The 19808-nt window shown below is 37.2% G+C and overlaps 1 protein-coding gene across 2 annotated transcripts in view; it reads left to right on the forward strand.

Moving 5' to 3' along the window:
- The window catches only part of Arl15 (ADP-ribosylation factor-like 15), a 393962-nt gene extending 374404 nt beyond the window's left edge, over window positions 1-19558 (forward strand). For both annotated transcript variants that reach the window (XM_005392717.2, XM_005392718.2), the window contains one exon: window positions 16858-19558. In XM_005392717.2, the coding sequence (XP_005392774.1) occupies window positions 16858-17010 (153 nt within the window). In that variant the 3' untranslated portion in view covers window positions 17011-19558. The remainder of the gene's footprint in view (window positions 1-16857) is intronic.
- Window positions 19559-19808: the final 250 nt, after the last annotated feature.

The raw sequence follows: 19808 nt of genomic DNA on the forward strand, positions 1-19808 counted from the left end.
TACACACACACACACACACACACACACACACACACACACACACACACACACACACACACACACACACATTAAGCTGAAGTGGGAAGTCACTGTTTAAAAACTGTATTCCCTAAGTAATTTATTTTACAAATGGTAGTAATCTTTTGCTATTAGATGAAGGCCTTTCTCTGTGTGGCCATAAATCAGAATTCTGTGTTGATCTCTAATATTTCATAAAACATACCCATTATTTGCGATTTTCAGCTTGTTTTGAAAATAGGACCATAAATTAAAAACACTTGGGAAAAAATCTGCCACATTCCTCTCAATCCTTTATATTTAGCTTCAGGTAATTTTTTTTTCTTTGTACCAGGAATCAAACTCAGGGCTTGTGCTTGCCAGGTGGGCACTTGTACCGCTGAGCTATAGCCACAGCCCTAGGTAATATTTTATCTAAATGTAACTTAACAGCAATTTACTTTTAGTTAGTTACCTTTACTGAATTCTTTGAATACATTGCATTTAGTTTTTCATAAAATAGAAATCCTTTTTCTGGGTTCATATTTCTTCTTTTAGTATTACATTTAATGGGGTTACTTAATGATAAGAGCAAATGTGATTACCGTAATGAGAATTATGAAGCAACTTAAGAACAGACATGAGCAGGTATAGTAGAAAGCAGTCCTCTAGCCATAAGAATCCACTGTGTTGATACATACCATTGTTGGTATGGTTCATCAGCATTCATTGTATAAACACCATCAAGCATTTTTTTAAATATCAGAACACTAAGAGTCAATGGATCCTTAATGATTAAGTGGAGGCTAATCATGAAACTCTTTGTTGTGACTGGGTACAGTATTGTTTTGAAGCTAAGTAAAGATTTGTCTTTGTACTGCTTTGCATTTAACCTTCGTTCCCTCTTTTGGATTAGTTACATGGCAAATGTTAATGTTGTGTTGTCTTCATGTCACTTTCTGTCTGAATACTCACTTACCAAGTAGCTGTCAGGCAGTTCTATTACCATGAAAGCAACATGAGGAACAGAACTTGTTACAGTCATCTTTGTATCACCCAAGCCAAAAGCAGTGACTGGAATGAGTGGATGGTGCTGTTTCCTTAGGGCACTCATTTCAGCCCAGTTTGATGTACTGACGGGGCCACAATACCTGCTAATTAATCACTTTAAACAAGAAAGAACAGAGAGTAGGAACCATCCCCTGTGGTGCTTCTAGTCTGCTTTTCCAGTCCAGTTCCTAAATCTCCACTTGATTTCAGGGCAGAGCCTACTGATCCCTACTGCTAAATCGTAGAGATTGAATCATTAACAAGGTCTTTGTTTTGATTTTTGCCTTAACTGATAATTCAAAGCAAAGTTTCTCAACCTTAGCATTTTTGACTTTGGGGACTAGAGAGTTACTCACTGGGAGAGTGGAAGCTCTCCTGTGCAACATAGAATGTTTAGCAACATCTCTGGTCTGCACCCATTAGATGCCAGTAGCACCCACCCCCTGTATTTTCCCCCACTGTGACAACCAAAAGTATCTCCAGCTGTTGCCAAATATCCCCTGAGGGACATCATTGCCTCTTCCCTCCCCTGGTTGATAATTAGTGGTTTCAGCTCATTGTGGGATGACAACTAAGACCCAAGGCCACAGTAACAATGCTGTGGAAAATTTAGTCAATGGCTTTTTGAACCTTCATTTCTGGTATTCTCTTTATGTCTGATTGTAATGTTCTCCAGACTTGTCTTTCATAGGCTTTATACTGAGTTCAACTAGTCCTATGTGGGTTTTTTTGGCTAAAATTCTTTAGGACAGATTACCACTTAGCTTTTCTTGCCTCGGAACGCCTGCAAGTCTCTTTCCAAGCTCATATTTCTCAGTTGCCAGGATATTAGGCTCCTAGCTATATTGCCAGCAGGAAAAGAAATTCTCTCCCCATGACTAACAACATTGCACTTCGTTTCAAGACCATTTGTTACCTGGCCCTCTTGCTCAGATGTGTTATTAAGGTAGCTGTCAGCTTTTGCTGTTCCCCCCTCCCTGACTCTCCACACCTTTCTATTTTTCCTGATCCTCCCAGTGTTTCCATGGTGGCTCCTTGCTGTAGCCAGAGGACAAACTGCTGACAGAAACATCTCTTGAATATCTCTGCATCTGGACAGAGCCATTGGCATCCTCCATTGGCGGCTGAGCGATACATGGCTTGCCATATTTGTCTGTCTCCTGTTTAAGGCCTAAGAATTTGAATCTGTTCCAACATCTAAATGTTGTCATTGTTAGGACAGAGCGCTACCATAGTATCACAAGGCCAATATTAAACATGTTTATTTGGGTGCCATATATTAATATTTTGATTTAGTACTTCTCCTGTTGCTTTATCATAACCAAGAGCTACAAGATTGAGATAGAGAACATAGAATTCATTACAAAAGCCAGATATGGTTGAAAACATAAACTGTTTTTGTCCTTCATAATGCTTAACCATTGACTAAATACATAGTCAATGGTTAATTCCCTAATATTTTGTTGAATCAGAGAATCTCTGGAATTGACCCACTGATAGTGACTTAGTGAAGAGCATTAATGATGCTAATATTGATGGAACAGAAATACTAGTTAGATCCAACAAAATAAAAACATATTCTCCTGTTAGTTTGACCAGGTAGCAATTGACTGAAGTCTGTTTGCAGCATGGAGCCTTGTATAACAGAAAAGGCCGAACATGAAGCATGCCTATTTCAAAATATCCAACAGAGTTTTAGGAAAATTCAAAAGATGAAATAGAATCCGGAATTGTCATTCATGAGTAGGTAATATCAAGGTACCTAATTGTTTTATAAAATTCTTTAGGGGAAGAAATTTGATGCTCACTTTGACATAGTGGTTAAATTTGAAAAATATCAGGTTTAGGATCTTCTTTCCCTAGTGCCATTTTACAGAATCAAAGATGAGAAAACACTGCTTTCTATAACACAAAAACAAACTCTCCACATTAGAATGTTCTCAGAGCACATCTTTCAATCAAAAGGGAAGCAATCTACTGAGTTGATCCATCCCAGTCTCTGACGCAGACACAATTGTTAATTGATGAGCTGTTTTAACTTTGTAAAGTAAAGAACCTGTATATGCCTGTAATCCTAGCTTTCTGGGGGACTGAGGCAGGAGAATTATAAGTTCAAGCTCAGCCTGGGCAATGCAAGACTGTCTCAAAACAGAAAATAAAAAGGGCTAGGAATGTAGCTAGAATGAAGGCCCTGTGTCAATCCCCAGTATCACAAAAAACAAAAACAAAAAACTCATCTTAAGGAGGCACTTTGTAATACTAGGTTATCCACCCACTCTTTCACCTTCCCAGCCATTTCAAAATACAAAGTTAATGGCTATTAAGTTTAAAAAAAAAAAAAAAAAGCTTAAAAGAATCAATTTCATGGTGAATGCATCTAGTTAAGCAAGCCATTTAAGCAACATTTTACTCGTGTGTAGCAGACCATTTTATAAGTTACTGATAGCTTTACAAGGCTGTGTTTCAGACAAGCTAATTGGTTGTCTTTGATATGTGTTTGGGGCTTTCACTCATTAACTCTCTTTCCTGTCTAGTACATACTTGACTAACTCCCATACATGCAGGTAGGACTCTTGAAATAACTATATTCTATTGCCAGGAAAGTTTTTCATAACTCTCCTCCTACATATAGTATTTACTTTCTTGCAATAAAGGTAAATAATAATTGAGTATTACCATAAATGTGAAAGGAACAGAATCAGGTATAATGCCCTAAAAGTGTTTGTGACTAAAACTGAATGCTCCTTTGAAAGAGTAGAATGGAAATGATTACAGAAAAGAAAAAGAGAAGAGGAGAAGAAAATGATGTGCTCTGGAAGCCTGGCTGCCCCTAATTAATGGCTGTGTTATAGACTATTATTGAAAAGTCTGGTGCCTGCACCTGCATGCAAAGACAAGTGTACTGATGCCTCCCTTTTTGCATATGTCAGTGCTTTCCATTCTCTAAGATAAGAATTAGGTGCTTTATTTGGACATAGATTAAAGGAATAGCTCAAAACATGTGTCCTATGGGTCTTGAGATTTCTGGAATGGTTCTTTTTTCCATGATAGGTTGTTTACTTTTCTTTTTGCAAAGGATTCATTGCAGCTGCCTGTAGGCATATGTGTAATAGAGTTTAAACCAATTAGACCTACAGTTTTGAAATTGTTTATGAAATCTCACCTCCTGCATGAAACTTTGCCCTGATTAATTAGAGAGACTGGCACCTTCTCTTCCACATTCAGTTTCCTTCTTTTACTGACATTTTAATGTAAGATGAAATATAGTATCCATTTAGTTGCTTTTCATTATAGTTCCAGCTATGTAATACATTTTTAAACATTAATAAATGTCCTTTTTGTGTCCATACTATGTTAGGTACATTAAAGAATACAAAATAATTTGTTCTTTGTCTGTGCCCTTAAGGAACTAAGGTCTCCTACACATGAAAAAATTAAAGAATAATTATCCAAATCTAGGTTATTCTATAATTGGAAATGGAACTCACCAGACTTATGGAGATGGTTCATCCCCATTGAGTCTTGGTATCATAACCCATTAATTTATGTAGTATTTATAATGTCTGTTACAAGGAGAACATAGTGGCTCATATAACTAGTTTTGTTTTGTTTTGTTTTGTTTTGTTTTGTACTGGGGATCGAACTCAGGACCTTGCACTTGCCAGGCAGGCGCTTGTGCCACTGAGCTATATCCCCAACCCTGGCTCATATAACTAAAAAGCTCATAGGTTTGGGTCTTTGGCACAGTTTGATCCAGAGGTTAATAAATCCATTATATCCTTTTTTCTGTAATTTTTTGGCTTTTTCTTCCTTCATATATTAGCCATATCTTCAGATTTCATTTCTTAATTGTCTTTCCATTATGGTAGTTAAATCACTTGTAGCAGCTGCCAGTGGTATCTCCCTCCACATTCATATGCTGCAGAAATTACCTAGAAGCTGAACCTCATCTCTGCTGACCTTATGGACTTCTGAATCCAGTTGTTCAGTAGCAGAAGGGATTATTTCAAATATGTGAACAAATAAATCCTCTTTATGCTTTTAGTTCAGTTTGAGTTAGATACTTTGTTTCCTTCAACCACAGGCGTCTTCAGGAATCCATGATTTGGTACTCAAAATAGGTGCTCCAGTTAATGGTCTCCAAAATGTGGAACTGGCTAAATAGATGTAGAAAGGAAAGAAGTAAGGCAGACTCTTCTGTCTCTGGTCTGTAAGATTATAACTCCTGTTCACTGAAAAGCTGATTATGTGACGCTTTGCTTTTTGCACCTCGGTATATGTCATTAACTCTTGTGAATGCAGAAATAATCAAGATGTGACATACGAGCTGGTTGCAGTGGCGCACACCTGTATTCCCAGCTTCTTGGGAAATGAGGCAGGAAGATTACAAGTTTGAGTCCAGTCTACTAGCTGAGTCTGTCTCAAAAGAGAAAAAAAATTTAAAAACTGAGGATATAGCTCAGTGGTAGAGCACTCCCAACATTCAATCCCCAATACTGAAAAAAAAAAAAAAAAAGGGAGACATACCTAACCCAGTTGGATTTCATCTTTACATTTATAACAGCAACAGTCCTAGATACAATTAAGAAAAATATGGAAAAAAAACCTCATCTACTCAATCAATAAAAAGGTGAAACAAATTTATATATAGATATGAGAGCCAATAGAATGGTGTTAAATTGTAATTAAGATTAAATGTTGATTCAACCTCAGGAAACGAGGCAAAAGAAGAGCAAACTGAACTCAAGCAAGCAAAAGGAAGGTCATAATAAAGATGAGGCTGAAAATAAATGAAATCCAATGTTGGTTGTTTGAAAACATTGACAGAATAGGCAGATTGTAACTGACAAAATAAAATAAGGAAGACTTAAATTCTAAAATGAGATATGAAAGTGAAGATGTTACTACCGACCTTATGATAGTAAAAAGAATTATAAGGGAATACTATAAAAATTATATGCCAGCAGATTGGGTATCTTAGATTAAAAGCGTATATTCCTAGAAGGACACAACTACTGAAATTAATAAAAATAAATCTGAGTAGACCTATAATAAGTAAAGACAATGAATTAGTAATCAAAACATTTCCCACAAGAAAAGCTGTATTATTTTATTACTAAGTAATGCAAAAACATTTAGAGAATTAATAATTTTACTTGAATTATGCCAAAAAAAACAGAATAAGAAGGAATAGTTCCCAACTCATTCCACAAGGCCAGGATTGGAATTATGGCAAAACCAAACAAAAACATTATAAGAAAACTGCAGACCAATATCCCTTATGAACACGGACACAAACCTTTAACAAATACTAGGAAATGCATCCAGCAGCATATTAATAAAGGATTGTACTTAACGATAGCCAAATGAATTTTATCCCAGGAACACAAGGCTGTTTCTACAACACAATACACAATAGTAATAGAATCCAGCCAAGACATACAACATCTCAAAAGATGCAGGAAAGCCTCTGACAAATGTAGAAGATGTATCTTCTCAAAAGATCCATAAGAAGCATGTCCCAGAAATCCCACTGCCTAGATAAGACCCAAGAGAAATCTAAACATGTTTGCAGAACATACCAGCAGTATTCAGAACAGCCAAAAAGTAAATTAACCCAAATGCCCATCAGCTGATGAATAGATAAACCAAAAAGAATATGTCCACATAGTGGAATATGATTTGGCCATAAAAAGGAATGAAGTATTGATAAATATTACAATGTAGATAAAGCCTGAAAACACAATGAAGGAAGCCAGGCATGAAGGCCATATAAAAAGAGAAAACGAGGCCATAGATTGTGTGATTCCATCTGTATGAAATGTCTAGAATGGGCAAATCCATAAAGAGAAAGAAAGTAAAAGACAGTAAAAAAGAAAAAAAGTGATTGCCATGGGCTAGCAGAAAGACTTGCTGAGTAGTGACTGCTAATGGTTAGAGAGTCTTTTCCTAAGGTGATAAGTATATTCTGGAATTAGTAATGTTGGTTTCACAACTCTGTGAATATATTAAAAACAACTGAATTGTATACTTTAAAAGGGTGAATTTTTAAGCATGCAAATTATATATAAATGCAAAAAAAAGTAAAATCTGTAAGGCAATTACAGACATTAAAATGTGTGCTAAAGTAACAGGAAATTAGAATTTTAGGAGAATGTGTCTACTTCTAAGAACAGATACGTATGAGATGTGACCGGAATACACAGTGAATGTTATTTATTCCAGGAAAAGACACAGTGCCATTAATCCCTCTCAAAGTGTTTTCCCTTCTTTCAAACACACGTATACCATCATTCTTGCCACTTTCAGAAGCAGTTCTGGAAGTCCTGTTTCATGAGCGTCTTTATTATGAGGTTTGATTAAGACTACCATGAGTGCTGCTTCCAAGTGCCGTCCAACGGAAAGGCAGACTCATACAAACATTATGCTGTGTCTCTTGCATCCACCTTACCTACCAGATCTGGCACATGCAACTTCGGGCTTTTCCCCAAAATGGCTCTGAAAGGTAAACATTTTGAATTGATTCAGGAAATCCAGGCAGGCACAACAGTGCAACTAAAATGAAAGAGTGTCAGAACTGCTCTAGGATGTAGCAAGAATAGTATTTGGAGGGTGATTAATGGCAATTTCTCTTTTACTGTAAAAAATGTTTCTATTTAAACATTGGCTGTATTTTTCAGTCACAGCTACCTCATAGGTAATGATAACTTGTATCCAGGAGCAAATTATCCTCTTTGAAGAACATGAGGTTTTTCTTATACAGCAACTTATTAAAAGGGGGCTTAATTTGTCAGTGTGTGTCCTCAAAAATTTTGATTGAAAACCGCACCAAGTTCAATGAGATGAGAATCTCAAATTGTGTGGGATTATGATCCATTTCATTTGGGATGGAAAATTGTTTCCTTAATGAAAAATTATTTTCAACTCTGGAAGATTTAACAGTAAAGTATAAAAGTAATAAAATATTAAACCCATAGTTTTGATATTTTATTTAAAGTATGTACTGTACTATATATATATATATATCAATCTGGTAGATACTCTTTTTTTTATTTTAAGAGATTTCTGTTTTGGTCTTTTCCATGGAAAGGTATGGTAATTTAGAATGTACCAGAACTTGAGAGCCATGAAATTTATAAGTTTAAGGAAGAAATTTTTAAGAATTCTCGACTACTTGAGGGTGTTTTGATTGACATTCTAAAATGCTTAAAAAGAAAATTAGGTGTATTAAATTCATAAGTGGAGCTATAAAATGTTCAAGTGATTAAATAAACATAGATTATAAATGGACCTAAAGAGTATTAAGATACCTAGAACATGATTGTTAAAACTTTAGATATATAAATAGACTATTACAAATTTGAAGTTGAATATAAGAGCTTCAGGAAAAACTAGGCTTTAGACAGTATAAATTTAATAAATTATATATTCATTTCTAAACTGCAAAGTAAAAATAACTTGTGTTGCTATGCATTAATAATCACTTTAAGGGCACCAAAATCTCAATCTAGACCCTATGCCTAACAACATGCATTATTAGAGAAACTTCCAATGCCCTAGCTAATTCTTATGGCCTTTAGGAAGTCTCTAAACACAAGACACCAAGGCTGAACAGAATGAAGAAATAAGATAGGGCTTTGCTGAACTCACCCTCCTGCCTGCTACACCACAGTGTAAGCACCTGGTATCAAAACTGGAGTGTGGCCAAGTTGCAAAAGACAAACTCCCTATCCCACTAAAGTGTGAGCAAAAGCCACAAAGAGCAAGCTGAGGTCAGTCTGACTTCAAGAGATCCTGGTGCCCCAGATCCCTGCCAGGTATTCCTAGTACCTCCTTGCTGGACAAAGCAGAAAGCTGGAGAATGCTCTAGACCAGAGGTTGGCTTTTTTTTTTTTTTCTGTAAAGTGCTAGGAGTAAGCATTCCAGACTTTGTGTGACGTACCATATCTGTGGCAAATACCGACTCTGCTGTTAAAGGCATGAAAGCCACGATAGATAAGACTTAGTGAATCAGCATGCTATCTTCCAGTAACACTTGATTTACAGGGAATTTGTGGTGCCTGGGTGCTGTGAAGGTTACATACAAAGGTTAACATGACTAAAGTCCCTGCTAAATTTAAAAAGTTCTTATATACCAATGGTGGCAAGTCCATGGCATGCATGCAGCAGCGGGCATGCAGAGCCTTTTGTCGGCACACAAGCCGGGTTGCCCCAGCAGCTGAGCATCAGATAACAGTTGTTGTTGTTTTTTTTTTTCCCTAAAGTAAAACCTCAGTATTCAGGTTTAATTGCAGTGTTGGCACTTGGTGATAAATAAGTGGGTTTAAGTGGGCTTTGGGTTGCAGTGTGGGCATTTAGTCTGTAAAAGCCATCACTACTTAAGGCTTCCCCTTCGGCCAATAGGACCACTTCAGCTGGGTCTTAAAGAAGTTATTTGTAATTAATCTCTATTACCTGTGGGTAGAAGCAACTTGGATTGGAAGGAGGAGTTGGAGCAAAGATCTGTAGACAAGAATCACTTTAAGCTGTAAGGGGCTGGATAGCATAACTGGATTGGAGGAGGGTGCAGGTATGGGAATACTGGTATCTTCCATTATTCCCTGAAGATAAGAAGCATCCACACCTAATTGTACTCTCAAGTGGTTGTCTGATAGGCAGGCTTTATAGATAGAAAATTAAAATAAGACCTCAGGAATACTAAAAAGAGAAAGTAGGTATAATTTTTTTCTACTTCTAGATTAACAGATTTAAGCAAAAACAGGAGCACTTATCAGATCCTAGGTTCTACTACCAAAGCAAATGAGATCATTTGGTTTGGCCATCCTGGGATACGTTAAGTTCTCCTGTGCAGTGGAAGACTGCATTTCTGTATAGTTACTGTCACAACATACAACGTTCTTGTACTAGGGAAGAAGTCATAGTGGGCAAGCCTTACTCACAGGTAGTAGCTTATAGTCATTTGCCTAGTTTTTATTTATTCCAGAGTTAAGTAGCCTGCACTGAACTTTAGTTTCCATAAGAAAGAAGCCCTCTTATGAGAAATATACTTTTATTACAGTCTTCTTGAAATGGAGTATTCGTTATAAATTTGCACACCCAAAATAAGAGTGTAATACTGGCTAGCATCAAGTAGTCCTTTTCTGGTCCTTTTTAGTGGCGCTCAGTAAAAGTAAATAACATCCTTTCAGTGTTTTAATATCTTTGTGGCATATTGGCTTTATATGTGCTATTTTTGTCTTTAATGACATATTTAGTACCTTTTTAAGAATTTAAAAATCCTCCAAGCAGTACAATGAAAGGGGAACAGCTGGGGCTGCTCTCTAGACTACCCTTTCTTTGAACAAGCTGCCAAGAATGCACTCTGAAGAATCTTAATGATGTCCTACCACTTTATCTCCAGACCTGTCCTGGAGCCATGGCGTGGGCAAAGTTCTCTCTGACTTTGGTGAAGGTTACCAAGTTAAGCCTGTGCCAGGACTGGCTGTAATTAAGGCATCAGTGTTAGAGGTTCACAGCAAACACACAGACAAGATGCATATACTCAGTAATGTGCTGGTAAATGTTCAACAGCCTACTCTCTACAAAGAAGAAAGAACTGGTTAGTTGCACGTACAGATTTCTATGGTGTAAACACTACAAACCACAGCTAATTTCGTTACTTAACACAGTTTTGACACCAATTATACCTGGAGTTGGAAGGAGAATGCTTACAGTGAACTATTATTCACCCCATGTCAACAACCTTAGCACTCAGAAAAAAAATTTCAATACAAATATTTTCCCCCACCATGACATACACAGTAGATGTATCTGCTCTAGGGATAAAAGTAATTATTAGCGTATAGATGAGGAAAGTCACTTTCCCTTTTTAACAGTTATAGAAAAGATTCTATAAAACTTCAGTTCAGGTTCTCTTAGCATCCTATCAATTGATGCCCAGACTTTTACCAGTTTAAAACCAATATAAACCTACTCAAAAATCATTATTATTTCTATAGTTCTTTAAAAAGCACAAACTATGCAGCAGGCACCTTGTATATTTAAAATTACCCGAAGGCAATAATGAGTTCAGGATAGTTAAGTGAATCGTGTTCCCTTGTGTCATCACCCTCCAGCTCAGCTTCTACCTGTGAAGTCCCATGGCTACAGTTCATCTTCCTGACTCTGTTTTGTTTGAGACCATACTTTGCTGACTGCATTAGCTGCTGACCTATCACTGTTAATGGGAAGGAACTGAACTTGTCGACCTAGACACCTATATGACAGCCGATCCCTTTTTCAGAGATGGAAAAAGAATGCACCTTTACTTCTGAAGTCTCACTTAGCAGCCCTTTGTCAAGATATTTCTTATTCAAATTGAGTTCCATGTCATAAGAACTATCCTGAGTAATCATGTCTCTCATTTGCTTTCTTACATCCAGCCAAAGTATTGTAAAAGTGTTAGAAGTGACTGAAAAGGCCCTTAGTAAATGGTCCTTTATGGTTGCAGAAAAGCCTGGGAGGTAATGTTATAATACTGTACAAATGATAGAGACAGGGGTCTGTTCAGGTGGTTGATGTCCCTGGTTTTTGTTTTATAGTACTGAGTTCTCATCAGTGGGAACCCGTACATTAGCACACAGTACAGCATACCCCTGCTGCCTTTGTAGGCTCACCAGTCTCGTTCAAGAGATGGTTGAATGAATGAAATTACAGGAAGCACAGGATGAAAATTTACAAAGTTCTTTAGGCTAATCCTAACCCCCACCACAATCTATTACAACTGCCCATAAGATTACGAGGAGTCGGTTATCATCTGCCAGTGTTTCATAGGAAAGCATATGTTGTTCTTAGATCAGGGGAAGCATGGAGGAAGCAGCTTCCATCAGTAGCAACGGGCAGGGGCAGGAGGAACCTGCATTCTACACGGGCTAGAGGACAAGTTCCCAATAGGGCAGGGCCACCCCCAGGTGATGTTTTAGACCTAGGAAGGGCTCCTTAGAACTAGAAGTAGCATCCTCTGTAATGCACGGCAGAGTCTCACACAATTAAAAATTGTCATATACCATGACTGTTTTTTTTTTTTTTTTTTTGGTTTTTCTCCGGTACCGGGAACCGAGCTCACGACCTTGCGCTTGCCAGGGAGGCGCTTTTGCCGCTGAGCTAAATCCCCAGCCCCTGACTGTTTTATAGTATCTTACCACACATTCATGTGGGTCAAACCTCTGTTTATAAATACCCATGCTTAGAACCTAACTCTGTTTCATATAAAAACACTAAGTAATTTCTTGCTGGACTGTTCTATCTCCCCATTACCTACAGTGCCTAAAGGAAAGCTAGGTCACCCCAGGACACACACTGCTTACATGGCTTAATAACAAAAATATAGAAAAGATAAGTAGTTTATCTTTATCAATAAGGTGAGGTTTGAAGTTTTTAAGAATGAAAGACCAGTTATCATAGTTCAGAAACTATTCTTGTGCCTCCTAAAAATTTAGTCACACTGGATTCATAAGAACTGAAAGTAAAAGACATGCAGTAATGGTGCTCACCCTACAATGGCACAAATGAAGAAAGACTGACAGCTAAAACAGGTTGGCTGCATACGGTGGCTTTGTTTTCCTATCTCTAGGGTGGACACATGGCTACTAACAAATGCCCGCTCTCTGTGGCTATCCCGAAAATAGCTAAATGACCACAGGTTGCCAGGCAGCTGTATTCTGATGTCACTCCCCCAAGTGCTGTCTCCAGAGCCAACGTGAAACAATCACTGTTTCCTTCTAGCAGTTTCCAGCTAACTGTGACACTCAAGCATTTGATAGAAGTATTCAAAAGATTTGTTGTCCCTTACACTGTCTTAAAATTTTTATCTTGAGAAGACTATGCCCTTCAAATAATTTATCTGCATCATAGTGAGACCCTGTCTCAAAAAAAACAAAAAAAAATTATCTTCATCATAAAAAACAGATCCTTAAATCATAGGCAGTTTTTTACATTTTAAAGGCAATTATCAACCATAACTATATTGTTTGTGTTGGTCAAACTTAAAACACCATTCTTTAAAATGATACATTACAGTATATACAAGGACAAAAAAGTAATGGTAGATAAGTCAAATGTGACTCAGAGTAGTTTTTATAATAATAATAATACTGGCGAAGTAAAATATGAAGTTCAGGTTAATATAAGAAAATAGAAACGTTGTTCTAACAAGAGTTAGTTACAGCATGAAGTCTTCACCACCCTCTCATACTGCACTTAGAAATACTACATGAAACTCGGTAACAGAAAGCAGTGTTCCAGCAGCAAACACTCTCTATTCTTTGAATATCATTGTGTGGCAAATCTTATTTGTAAATTAATATGATAAATTGTATGGAACGCTTTGAGTACTAGTGGGGTGAATATGGCCATTTAGGTACCCGTTTAGGTTACAGGTCTGAGAATCTCAAGTTACCTAGCCATGTTTGTCAGTTTGACACCATTAGGCTCCTTTATCCAGTGACCACCCCATTATCACAGTTTCCATTGCCTCGCCTGTTTAGGATTCAGTGGAACAATTTCTGGAACATATCTACATATATCTTTATTTTCTTCCAAGTATGTCTCATGAATGACTGTAAATTTAGTTGCTTGTAAACCTACCTAATGTGTAGCTGAACCTCTTTTTTGTTTCTGGCTGGATATGCAAAAATATCACAGATTACTAATAATGTTTTGTGATAATTTAAGTCCAGCATTATTTCATATAATCTGTAAATGTACTTCCAAGATAGAGCAATTCTGTGAAATTTTTAAATAAACTACTCAGAAAAAATATTGTTAATGAGATACACTTACTTACTGGCTTGTGTTTTTCTTTGTTTTAATATTATCGAATGTCTTACAACTAGTGCTTTTCCTGGTTACTACTGGTAATTAAAATGATCACCTCTTAGAATTGAGATTAGAAAATGTAACAAAGGTGCAACTTCTTTTATGTACCAAATCGTGGGTGTTACATGCTGTTCTTCATATGATAGGAACATTATGAATCACATACCAGAATCCAACCAGGCATGGGGTGCGCATTGGTAATCCTAGCATTGTGGGAGGATGAAGTAGAAAGATGAAAAGTTTGAGACCACCTAGACAACATACAAACTTCACAAGGCCCTGCCCCAAAATAAAAAAAAATAATTTAAAAAGCGCTGGAGATTGTAGCTAAGTACAAAGGCCCTGGATTCAATCACCAGTAGTGTGCACATGTGTAAACACACACACATATCCAGTGTTTCATAAACATAGCAGTGTCAGTAGTACAGTCTGAAGCTTTACTTTGTGAAAGAATCAAGGAGGCTAACATCTCTCATTTCTGTTTTCTCCCTGTTTCTCCTTCCAACACCCCTAGCCCTGCTGCCTGAGGGCTTCCTGGTCAGCTGACTGGCAATTTCTCCCTTTCATGGGGCAGAACTGTGTCTAGTATTGGTTCTCACCAAGCAATTTCAAATTCATTTGGAGGTAAATTGTTTTCAGATCCCTAAATAAAATACACTAAATAAATGGAGTTTGTATTTGCAACTAAAGAATCCTCTTTAACATGATTTGGGAAATATATCGGGTAAAAAAAAAAAAAAATTGTACTGAGGTTATAGAGCCATTTTCTGATCCATAAATAAAATTCTCATTACCCTTCAGAATCGGAAGGAATGAGGGTCCTTCAATTCCCATAGGCTTCTTTTGTTTAAAATTTGTATTTATTGTGAATTTGCAGACTATAGGAGGACTCTTGGACACACTTAAACTATAAAATGTAAGCAATTTTATGAGTCCTAAATGAGCACAAAAATAGTATTTCATATATGCATATGTCTCAATTACTTTTCTGTCATTGCTGAGACAAAATACCTGACACCCAGAATTAAGGGAAGAAAGGTTTATTTGGCTCACAGTTTGTGGAGGTTTCAGTCCATACTCAGCTGGCACCCAGGCAGAGTGGCACATAGCAGAGGGCAACAGTTTATGGCAGAGAAAGACAGCAAAAGCAACCAGAGCAAAAAGGGAGGAGCAGCAGCCTCTTTCCCTCCCTTACATTGTATGCAAACTACCCACCCCAGGGCAGGTATAGCACTCACATGCATAATCCCAACATTGGACCACGAATCAATCATAAACTCTAGAAGGCTGCCCCATGATGGCATGAGACTTTGCAGGGACATCCAGACACAAACCATAACAACATCTGTTTGCTCATATGAAAAATGTACACATACATTAATATCATTTTGGTTGGTAACTATGCTGTTAAATGCTTACGTAGTACAGGTAAAATGAAACCACATCTGGGAATAGCATAAGATTGAGGCCCTTTTTGAGGGGGGATCTTGACTGAAGTAAGACCCTGAAATTTTCTATGGCACATGGGATTTGTTGGACTAACCAGTGGAATTTGTTGGCCAAGAATGTCTTTGAACAATGCCTCTTCTGCTGTTACTACAGACTACATTTTATGTTCTGTAAAATTGTGCTGGGCCATAAATACAAAGTTCTGTTTCAGTGTGATTTAGTATGTCTGAATGAGGGACTTTGTGAGATTTGGACTTTATTGTATCCTTTGAGAAATGATTACCAATACTTCTGGAAGTCTGAACAATTTGATATTGAATCACAGTATGGAGCTGGTAATACTATACCCTCTTAGTATCAGAGCCAGTACAACAGGAGTGATTTGTTACTATTCATTGAATAAGTTTTAGGATAGCAAATATAACACCCCATATAACCTGTGGTAAGGTCTTGCGTTTTTCCTTCCAGAGAATTCAAGATGGGAAGGAAAAAAAGCTGGCAGATTATGCATGTGTGTAAATTTATTTAAATCTCTGTATGTGTATATTGCATGCACAGGTGCGCACTTACTCAGTTTCTGTCCTCTTTCCTAGAAAACACTTTCCTAGGTCTCAGAAGTAGGCACTACAAATTTAAAATAGAGAAAAATATAATTTAAATTAGACTTTTTTATGTGCTTAATGGTCAAATAATTGTCTTGATTAATTGATATAGTACATATGATAGGTTGTCACCAGTATCTTTTTTTTTTTTTTTAAGACAGTGTCTCACTACGTAGTTCAGGCCATCCTTGAACTCACTATTACAGTCCAGGCTGGCCTCAAACTCAAGCAGTCCTCTTGACTCAGCCTCCTAAGTGCTGAGATTAAAGATCTGCACCACCACACTTGGCCTTTTCACCAATTTAATAATTCATCAGGCTGAGATGGTAAAAAGCTAGCATTTTTTTTTTTTTTTGCTAGCATTATTTTGTTAGTATTATTTTCACTATATGGAAACTTTTTGCCAGGCATGTTGGTGCACTCCTGTAATCCTGTGGGAGGCTGAGGCAGGAGGATCACAAATTCAATCCCAGCCTCTGCAATTAATGACTTAACTTGATCTCAAAATAAAGAGACAATTTTAAAAGGAGCTAGCTCAATGCAAAGGCACTGGATTCGATCCCTAATACCACACACACACAATTGAAACTTTAAAAGTGTCTGCAGTATAATGTGGCATGTGACAGAGTGCATATAACTCTTCTGAGACTGCATCAGACCTCCCGCGCTGTGGAGGGGATAGGTGGAATGGTGTCTTGCAAGCAGATCGCCCAGCCCTAAAGAAAACACTCTCAGGTCACAGAACATAACCCCCATTAAAATAGCAGCTTTGGATAGAATTCTAGAAAACCCTAGACAAGATAATTCATATAAATCCTCCTTGAAATCCCCCTACTTCATCACTCACAATTTTGGTATGTGAAATTTTCTAATATAATTAATAACATATTTTTTTTTCCTCAAGATCAAAAAATATTTTGAACTTGAACCACTTGCACGAGGAAAACGCTGGATTCTTCAGCCCTGCTCACTGGAGGACACGGATGTGCTGAAAGAAAGTTTCTCCCAGCTGATAAATTTGTTAGAAGAAAAAGACCACGAAGCTATGAGAATGTGAAATCTGGAAGAAAACAGCAGGTTCCCAAAGGCCTTGAACCTGTCATGTCAGCTTCTTGTTTTAATTTTATGTTGTTATCAAGACTATCATGACTCCACTATCTATTTTCTCCTAGTTATTTCAGACTCTCTTCTCTCTGTTAAAGTGAGTATTCTGTAAGTCAGGTGAATTATCATCAGCATTAATGTTACGTACACACTACTGAGAAAGAATTTATTCTCTGTTTACCACTAGTTATCTTCACCGAATGTCTCTTCCTCCTGTTGTTCTAAGCATTTCTTTTATACTTTGTGCGAAAATGGATGGAATTCATGGCTCACAGAAATCAAATCCCTTGTGAAGAAGTCAGAAAGACTCAGTACCTTGACTAATTTTCCCTGGTTTGGGAGTGGAGTATTGTGTCACTGGAACTCCACATACTATATACATCATTTTTCAGGATCTCTTGGGATCTGGTTTTGTTTTTGTTTTTTTGGTTTTTGTTTTCATTTTACTCTATCTTATTTGCTTCTTTATATATGGACCTTATAGAGTATGAGTGAAAAATGAGTACCAAAAATTTTAATTTATCATCTTATCATAAAGGAATATCCTGCTGTAGTAAAATTAGCTTTGAAGAACTTAAAGGCCAGGCGCGCAGTGTCTCCTTGATTATATCTGGGTCTCACTTTCTTCCCTCTTTTAAGAGCAAAGACACTGATTTAAATTTTGAAGAATTGGAGGAAATTTAGGCATAATGCATGCATCACTGAGTACATTTGATTGTGCCCTCAAATATTTTTAATGGAATAATTAGCCTGCATTAAGTCAAACTGCAACATGATATACATACCTTTTTTCTAAAATTCAAAAGCGTTTCAAATAGAGAAAATAATTTTTAAAATAACAGATTAAAATTTTAAAACAGCCAAGCAAAATATAGTTTATACTCATTTGGGTTTAAGCTGGAATGGATTTGACAAAGATATCGAAGACAGAATCATCTGTATATTTATTCATTAAGTGCTAATGTAGTTTGATGGAGTCTATTAAAGCCTCCATCTAGTAGTTAAAGGTCTATCAGTATTTCTATTATAAACCTCTATTTTCAGGGGTTTCATTGTGCCCTTAAAAATATGCTGGGCCTGCAGCAGATAATTTGAGGGCCTGGATTCAGTCTTTGGAACTAATTTTTTCCATGTTATTTAAATGATAAAATTGCATAGAGATAAATGTAGTTTTAGTAAGGTTTAATGCCTTTGACCTTTTCTAAATCAGGAATAATCTATGATATTGAGGTTCATAGATAAAATACTCTTTGGCACATTTTATAGACTTCTGACCACTTATTAAAATACTAAGTGGCCAAATAATAGAAAAGTGCTCCCTACACCTGAGCAGTAATTTCTAAGTAGTGTAGACCGATACCCAAATAGCACAGATCCCCACTGTATTAAAGGGTGACATACTTCAGACCCTTCACGTCATTCAGAGGCAGTTTTGTGGTTTTATCTTACAAACAGGTTTTAATGATGTCACCTTTGAAAGATCCAACACTTCTTTATGCTTCCCCTCCACTGTCATGGATCACAAAAGATCCATAGCATATACAGTTTTGCCTGCATGATCCTTGAATATTTCCAGCACTGTGTAATAATCTGTGAGCAGTACAGAACTTGTATTCCATGATCAGTTACACGATTCTTGTTTTCATTTCATCCTATTGTGCTCATCTTCTGAGAAACAATAAGTGATTATTAGGCCTTGCTTCCCCTGCAAGTTCATTAAATGTAGAATGTTGTCTTTTTAAGATACTGTGGCTGAGTGTGCCCAAGCCATCTGTTAAATGACTTCCCGTTGTCTGTGTGTGTTCATGTGCGCGCCAGCGATGGGCTTCTCCTCAGACCCAAGACTGTCTGCAGTGTCTCAGCCGTCAGAATGAAAACATTATCAATCAGTACCCAACAACAGCTGTTTTTGACAAGTTTCTGTCTGACGCCTAATGCTTTACAACTGTCAATAAGGCTCCTTCTTTGTCTAGCAGGTCGGAGCTCACTGTCTTGCTGCTTTCAGAGCGGCATCCTGTCCTTGTAACCCTAGAATTTGCTGTGTTTTGGAAATCCATGTGGGGGGAGGGGGAGGGCCTGCTTGGGTGGGGGGGCTGGGAGTGGGGGTGTATGTCCTATTCCTACTTTCCAGTAAGGTGCCACAGGTGTCTTAGTTTGAATACTCAAATATTATATAGGGAAAACAGTCTGTTGTGTATTCTTTCACTTAGCTTCTTGTTATATTTATGGAAGTTACCAGTTTTTGTACCTTCTTAGCTACAGCAGTTGCCTTTTTAAAATGGCAATTAATTTATATAAAACTTTGTATCTACTGTAGTTTACAGTATTGGTTGCTATTAACTGCCATATTGCCCTGTCTTTCTATTAAAAATACTGTATCTATACTTAGGGATTAACAGATTCATGTGGACATTTGCCAGGCAAGAAGAACTTGCTGTTGTCCTTGATTTATATATGATTACCACTGTCTTCAAATGAAAATAAACGCTGAGTAAAACTGATGTTTTGGGACTGACTCCTTTCGTCGTTAACATTTGGGAATCCCAGGCTTCTGTTTACATTTGTGTGGCCTGTTTAAGTCTTCAAAATGAGTTTTGCTGCTTTCGGGTCCAAACAGATTAATTCACATTTCTTTCAAGCCATTGGAAAACCTTAACAGAAAAATAAGCAAGGATCTTCCATTTTGTTTTGTCTTCAGCAGCTCTTCACTTTCAGGGAGCTGTTCCTTCAGAGTAAGTGAACAGGTTTGAG

This window comes from Chinchilla lanigera, unplaced genomic scaffold (genome assembly GCF_000276665.1).
Source record: "Chinchilla lanigera isolate Chin_1 unplaced genomic scaffold, ChiLan1.0 scaffold00045, whole genome shotgun sequence".
Lineage (NCBI taxonomy): Eukaryota > Metazoa > Chordata > Mammalia > Rodentia > Chinchillidae > Chinchilla > Chinchilla lanigera.